Source organism: Triturus cristatus, chromosome 6 (assembly GCF_964204655.1).
Source record: "Triturus cristatus chromosome 6, aTriCri1.1, whole genome shotgun sequence".
NCBI lineage: Eukaryota > Metazoa > Chordata > Amphibia > Caudata > Salamandridae > Triturus > Triturus cristatus.
Window position 1 is genome coordinate 1,844,123,932 of NC_140589.1, and position 8,099 is coordinate 1,844,132,030.

The 8,099-nt window shown below is 43.0% G+C and overlaps 1 protein-coding gene across 1 annotated transcript in view; it reads left to right on the top strand.

Annotated features, from left to right (window-relative positions):
- The window catches only part of NRBP1 (nuclear receptor binding protein 1), a 435,736-nt gene extending 428,354 nt beyond the window's left edge, over positions 1-7,382 (top strand). The window contains exon 17 of the mRNA XM_085613305.1: positions 1,524-7,382. Within this exon, the coding sequence (XP_085469431.1) occupies positions 1,524-1,622 (99 nt within the window). The 3' untranslated portion in view covers positions 1,623-7,382. The remainder of the gene's footprint in view (positions 1-1,523) is intronic.
- Positions 7,383-8,099: the final 717 nt, after the last annotated feature.

Genomic DNA, 8,099 nt, shown 5'->3' on the forward strand with positions numbered 1-8,099 from the left:
AAGCTCACAAAGGCGGCAAGCCTTTGAACCTTCCCCTTCGTGAACCCTGCCCGTCCTGGGGGAGGAGGCTTGGCACCTCGTCCCAGGATGTGCATTATTTCAGGCCCCAGAGAGCAGCAGGCTCTCGACCCAGGGGTCCAGAAACATGTCTGGTGGTGGCAGCTGAAAGCAGCCACTCAGCCTGGACACTAGTGGTGGGTTCGTTTTCAGGGCGCATCTCCAAGATGCCCTCTGTGTGCAATTTTCATTAAATCTCACACTGGCACCAGTGTGGGTTTAATGTGCTGAGAAGTTTCATATCAACCTTCGCAGCTTTCAATGTAGCCATTATGGTGCTGTGGCGTTCGTAATGACAAACTCCCAGCACCATATACTCTTAATGGCAGCACTGCACTTACAATGTCTAAGAATGGACTTGGACTCTGTAGGGGCACAGAGCTCGTGCACCTGTACCCTCACCACTGGTATAGTGCAGTCAGCTAGAGGGGTGACTGACCTATGCCAAGGCAGTGGGCATGGACATAGAGATGTGTGCCATATCGACTCTTCACTTTGTTCTGCACCAAAACACGCAGCCTTCAAAGGCAGTGTGTGAGTGTAATGGTACAGGACCTCCAAGGGTGGCATAATAAGTGCTGAGGCGCTTAGAGGCCTTCCCTGGTCACAGTGCCCTGGGTATCTGTGGTACCATTTACCAGGATTGACCTGTGGCCAGAGATGCCATTTGGGTTTAGGCTTCAGTGCAGTTTTAGGGCAAGAACATAGGCCCTGGGTACCTGATTAACAGGAGCCCAGGGCACTCAGTCAAAGCACATCAGTAATTCAGCAAAAAGTGGGGGCAACCATGCAGAAAGAGGGCTCTTTCTCACAATTCTCATCCATCCGTCTCGTAAAAAATACGGGAGAAACGGATATGCACCGATGAGGGCTATTCATTACTTCAATTATGTCTTAGGGACACTGCCGAAGTGGAATCGGTGCCCCCTGCCTGCCAGAACACATCCCCGTAGGCACTTACAAGGGCATAACTAAATAAAAAAGTTTATCAGGTGAAAGCTTGGGATAAAAGGAATCCGAAGGAGGAGGGAATGGAATGTAGATTTCTGCGATTATGTTACAGAAAGTCCGGTGACTGATTCTGTATTGCGCTTCTAGATGTTTGGATAATCACAGCTTAAACCAGTCATTACAGGTTAGTAATATGTGGTGTCTTTGCCGATTCCTTTGTACGTTTCAAGCATAAGGTGTGAGAACTGTGACTTCCAGCTAAAATGAAGTTACAAAAGAACTGTTGTCAGTGGGCCCTAGACTGGCGGAGCTATTGGTATTTTTCATCTGCATACCCCTTAATGGAAGATTTATCCTCTGTTCACCATTCCCACCCCTAGGTCAAGTGTTTCTGGGAGAGTTGTGCATTAAATCCATGATGAGTTTGTTTCACATTGACATATTGTGCTGTTCTTTGAAACCCATAGAGTGCTACATATATGACATTAACCGTGACACTGTCGTTTCTCCCACAGGCGGATCAGAATAGACTGGCCTGTTTACTAGAAGATGCATTCAACAAGTTCCACTACGCACGGAATGGAAGCATTGGTGCAGTCACCGTGTCGTCCTAGCAACCTCCGCCATCAGACCAGAGGTCGCCAGAGATGCTTGGTTGCCCATGATCCTGTTGGAATGAGATTGTCCTCCATCGAACTGAAAGCCATGCAGGAGCTCGCGAGCATGCGCTGTGCCATCAGGCAACACGAGCACATGAAATGAAACCCACACCTGCCCCTACCCTGTCAGTCTGCCATTGTATTAAAAGGAGTTTAACAGTCAGTATTATTCCTAAATCCACAAGTCTTGCCTGGCTGCATCTCGTTTTACACTGGTCGTGCCTGGCTTCAGAATATGTTCACAGCTTGCACGGCAGGCCGTCACCAGGTAAACTTGTGGTGTGAACAAGGGGGCTTACGAAAGAGCAGGAGTTGGCAGCAGCTTCAAAAGACTTGACTTATCTCTCAAAAGAGATTTCTGCACAGGATCCGCCTGGCGGGCAATGTCAAAGTTCATGTTCTAGAGCCTAGTTGTTGGCTCAGTTAGCAAGGGGCAACCTGCATCTACTTATTTTTTTATTTCCATTGTACAGACGTTTGTTTTTCTTGGGGTATATTCTGTATTTAGTTGTTATTTAAAGCTCTAGATTATGTACCTGGGCTGGTGAAAAATAACTGGGGAGAGGCCCAGGGAGGCTAAGTTGGCATTCTTTTCAGTTTCTACAGTTTCTTCCATGTAAACTGCATCCATACACGTAGCAGTCCACCCTCCATACAAATTACACATTTCAAGAGCACCAGTGTGCTGGGTACTTACTACAGTCTGGTCTGTTATCTACACATTCTTCACTGGCATGGAGTCGATCATCTTTGGTATCCTGGAATGAGTTGCGCCCTTCCCTGACATCTGTGAGGCAGTACTCTAGCATGAGTGGTTAAGTGACTTGATTCCATAAAAATGACGTGTTTTGCTTCTATTCTGTAATATACGCTTCTGAGATTTACCTGGGGGAGGAGGTGAGGCATGGGGCGTAAGGTCTGGATTCAAATTATGGTGTATTAGTCATTCATCTGCATACCCTCACTTTCTTGTTTTATTTCAGTTCCTATATTTCACAGGAACCTGCACTTTGTTTAGCACAAGTATGTTTCCCTTAGACATGCGAATATAAATTTGTATAACTATCAAAATAATCACAGCCTGCACTGAACAGTTGTTCAAACACCCACACATTACTTGCATATATGCCTGAACCCTTACACAATTTCTAACACATCATTGACCACTTAGATAATAGTGCAAATACATCAATGACTCTTCATTCATAGTCATGCTAATTCATTACAAAACGCATAAACCCATTCAGCAGTATGCAGAGTACAGAACACAGCCCACACCCAACCCTGGTGCCTCACATAGAGATTCACAATGTGCACTGATCTAAGGACGGACACCGCAATGCACAAGCGCATTGTTCACACAACCTTACACACAGGAAATAAATGCACAACCTCTACACAATCGAATTGGCAGGTGCGAAAAAGAGCACAGCTCTGTGCACAACGTACACACAAACCTCGATATTTGAATACTGGAACACAACTACACACACATTCAGGATGGTGCACAAAACCTCAGGCACAAAGATGTTAATACATTGGACATACAGTTGATAACTAGAGATCAAACTTCACACTCCCAACTCAAGCCGTTAAATATTTTGCAACTTGAACCACAGCTACGCCAAGTTTTTGAAGCCACAGAACTGCAGATTTTAATTTGATATTTCAGATGTGCACAAAGATTGTAAGTGTATGTGACAATGCTGTATATGAAGTAAAGTTGGTGAAAAAGTGATAGCAGATGTGTTCGTGTATGAACACTGTTCTGCAGGGGAAGGTGGCATGAAGGTGGAGTTGCTTTGCAGAGCAGAAATGCGGATAGAAGTTTTACAAAGGGTATCTGTGAATGGTGGACGATAGCTTTTCATGCCGTAATGGAGGGAAGTGTTCCGAGGGACATCATTTGCCCTAATTGTCTTTTTCTGTGCTGTATAAATCAGCAGGGTCTTAGGGGCCAATGAGGTGGTGTTATCCTGTTTTGACGGATTGTCATGCAAGTTAGTGGTGTTTTCTGGAAGAAGTGATGGCTGCTTCAAGGTGCTAAAGGCTTTTAAGTAATGGGCATGAAAGTACCTCGGTTCTGGAATCCATAGTTTTGATTGTGGATCTGCACAGTCATTATGTGCAGGTCTCTGGCCATGCTGTCTGAGCAAGTTGCAAGAAAACATTTATCACAGATTCGGCCTTCCACAGAACTTGAATTGGAGGGGATTTCCTCTGTTAGCCTAAGCTTTCATTTGTCAGACGTATGACATTTTCCCTGTGACATTTAGGAGAAAGGTCATGCCTACCAAAGGCTGAGGTTTGTTTTTTGATTGTTTACATTGCTGTTTTTCTATGGTCCATATGGCTCTTCTCTCTGCCATGATGGCTAACTTTCTTGAGGTTTCCTGTTAACCTACATCCAAAATGATAAGCCAGACTCTGTTATCCACATTCATATTCAGACATAGAGCAGAGCTGTTCTTCCTTAGAAATATCTGCGGAATGAACTCCTCTGCTTCATGGCTTAAAGACATTGACCTAACTAAAAAGATGCCTAGCTTGTTTTTTCAAGTATATTAACAATTGCTCGTATTTATTGACGGACCTCTCCATTGTTTTCCTGACACCATGTGTTTATACCAGACTGTTTTCTTTTCTTCATTTTAAAGGAGCAGGCGGTGGTCTGTGTGCTTTGCACTGTGTGGAGTCTTTCCATTCATACTTGGTTTCTGTTTTCCAACTTCCTCTTGCTAATTGGTTAGGATTGATTAGAAATTCATCAGTGGTTGGCGTTTGATGTCAATTTACAGCCCTCTACTTCAACTAGATGGCTGACATGCTGAGTTTTCTTAGTTGGTGGATCCCTCCTGTGTTCTTTTGTTGCTTACTCTAAGCCTGAGGCCTGATTGTTGGATTAGCCTTTTCGTGTCTGGTTGACCTGCCAATCCTCCAGGCAAATGGCAACATTGTCTCCTGACTCCTGCAGTATTGTCTCTTTACCCAGAGAAGATGTGTTGACTTCACTGAAAACTGAGTTTCTGGCATCGTGAAAATAAGTTATTGGCCTTTAGACCAGTCTTTTATATAACATCACTAGACTAATTTTGGGTGTTTCAGAACAATGGAATCAAGCAAGGAATTAAAGCCTATGTTTTTACTTCAGACTTCATAATCTTGGTGATAAGAATTCAGCCCAAAAACGAGTAGATAGGTCTCCTTCCTCCCAAAAGTCTTATTTTTTTAAATTTATGAATATTTGTTTTTTACAATTGATCTGTCTTTCTAAAGTGTTAATTCAGATTTATTTTGCTATTTTTGGTGCATCTGTAGAAGTGAGGCTCGTTGGTTTTCCTCATCAAGGATGATGGGGACAGAGGGAAGCTTTGTCTGCAGTTCTGGCTGTGAATCCGGGGCTACATTATAGCTTGGTTTGTAAACTTTGAAAATGTGTGTGCCATTCAGTTTGTGGTCTGTTCTAGAGTTGACAGTGAAACTGAATGCTTGGGGCCAAAGTGTAGGTTCAAATCGCTCTGGAATCTCATCCTCCCCACCAGAGACTCCCAGATGCTTCATAGTAGCACTTTGGCCACTCCTCGGCACGTTTTATGCATGCTTACTTATTATACAGATTTCAAGAGCCGACCACAACAGGTGCCCATTGTTTAACCCCTTGAGTGCCCATGACGAGATGGTCTCGTCATGGGCCGCGGTTGCGCTGTGCCCATGACGAGACTATCTCGTCATGAACCCCGCCCGCTAATTCAACGCCCGGCACAGGGCGGGGCACACAAGGGGTTAACAAGTCACCTGTGGCAGAAGTGTTTGGTCAGGTCAATGACACTCCCTCACTTGTGCAGCTCCACTCCCTGCTTGAGAATTACATGTGCAGTGTTGCATCTACCCTAGTAGATATATCTCTCTTCCTCAACCATCAAGCCTGACACAGATTTTTGATGCTTTGAAGGAAATGCTCTCTCACGCACCAGTGGATACCATATGCTGTTAGTTTGTTCACATACCTCTAGCTACCCCTAGTAGTAGCTCTATTTTTATTTTGTACACTGCCAAACAGTTCTTATTCTTCGTCCATTGACCACTGATTTTAAAAGCCATTGATAAAAACTGTTTATTCACAGCCACAACTCGTGATCTTCAAATGGAGAATTATAATGTACAATCCTTGTATTCTAAGCTTTTTTTTCAGTGTTTTCTGGCGTTTTTCTGCTGATATAAGCTGGGATGTGAATTACTTTTGAGCTGGGCTATCGAGCATATTCAAAATGTGTTTTTCATTTGCACAGTTTAAGTAGGCCTTGTTGATGTTTTTGAAGTCACCTTCAGTCCCTTAAAATATGATTTTTTTAAAATTATTTTAAGATTGTATATTAAGATTGTATTTAAAGATTATGCAGTGATTTTTCTTTGGATTCAGACATTTGTTGAAATGTGAAATCGACTGGCTTTAATTTATGTCCCATATTATGGGATACTGGTCCAAACTAATGTTAGTTTAGCAACTCTTGTGTTCCAACTCTCTTGGATTGTTTTGAGCTTTACCTTGGGATTATATGGATAAAATGATAGCAGTTGCTAGTTGTGCAGTCAATTCCAAATACTCCTGATTGGTGGTGTTGCAGCAGTCTGACTGGCCCACTGAGCCCTGCATTGTTTACATTAGGTACTTGCACAGTGAGCATGTACTAGATCACTCATTCTGACATTGAACTCAAAATAGAAGTGTAAAAGGAAAGCGAGAAATGCCAACCAAATGTGTAGATTTTCATCCTTTAAAAAGAAAATCCCACTTAGTTTTGGGATGAGTAATGTTTTGCAACAGGCATAGAAGTGGTCCTTTATTGATAGGTATTTTTGCTTAGTCCTCAGTTGGTGATATTCAGCTAGTTGAGGTGTCCATCTTGGAATGTCTAGAGCTTGACTGTGGCGATAACGTAGTCACACAGAAAGAAATGGGTCTGGAATGACTCCTTACTCTCACCCTTTCAAAGCTACTCTGGCGTACTGAGATTTTATCGACGAGAATTATGGCACTTTAAAGTCTAAATCGACCCTTGTGTAAGTGTTCACTTTACCATTCATTTGTAACCGCAAAGTACAAAATAAAAATCAAATAGTTTTATGGAGTCTGTGAAGACTGGCCAAGTCATAGCAGATATAGCGGTGGATTTTAGCACCAAGTTGAAACGTGAATAGATCCCCATTTCAACTAGTCTGTTTGCTAGGCGCCAAAACGGAAGTGCGAAGCTACCTGGGCACTTGCTTTGACACCAGGGACAGGAAGATGATGGCAGGGATCTGCAGTTACTAAATTGACAAACGGTGCATGAAGCATCTGCCAGTGCCTTAGTGTATTGGATGCTCTTTCTAAACCAAGACTGTAGTAGCATTTCCTTTGTATTTATTTATCCTGGCATGTTGGTGGAATAGGCATTTAAGGTACAGGCCACAATGAGCATTCTCATTCCCCTTTGAAATTCCCAGTTTTTTCTTGCAATTAAGTAGCACTAGGAGAGGTTAAGTCGCACCAGTTTTCCCCCCGCATTCACCCTCATTGACTGATTTCTATCTTCCCAATATCAAAAGCAAGTTCATTTGTGATACTTGCAAGCTGAGGATCACTTCAAATGTTTGGTGTAAAGCAGAACATTAAACTAGTATGTCTAACATCTATATATTGCTGCTGTATTAAAAATATACTTTTTTCAAAAATGTGACTCCATTCATTCTGCTTACTAACATAGAGATGTTTATGGGAAGGGATAGAGCAACTGTCAGCATTGCCATGCATTCTTGCGTGACTTGTGTGCGCTAATGGTATGTTTGTTGAATTATTGTTGCTGCAGATTAGTTTCGTGAAGCTTAATTCCTGGACTAGGTTGGTCGCTGTCACCAAATGACGTTGAGTGCCAAACTTGAACTGGATGCAACGGCAAGGCCACTACACTATAGTAAGAGGTGCAGGTGTTGCTATCACATTTATTTTTCCTTTTGCCTGCGCCCTCATCAATGCAGGGTCTGAAGCCAACTGATGTTTTTGGTTGTCCCTCAATGTTTTGTCAAGGTTTTTTATTTTTAGACACATTTCTCAAATCTTTGTTATTTAAAACCTTGTTGCCCCTCTGGTCCGCTTCTGTGGCTTATGAATCCCAAAGACAACTGCACCCTAATACTAGCCAAGAGAGGGATACAAAGTTAATGTCCGCTTTTAGGAATGCAATGTCCAGGAAGCAGACTCTCTCTTCCATTCCTGGAGCTGGTCTCCACGCACCTCAAAAAGCATTAAAAAAAACACCCCTTGTCCTTCTCACACGAGTGCTAAGGAGTGCAAATTCATCTGAGCCAATTCCTTCTTTACAGGCGAGCCTACAGGTAAGATCCCCTGTTCTGGGACTTCAGCTGACTAAGTTGATCCTTTTTAGCTTGCTC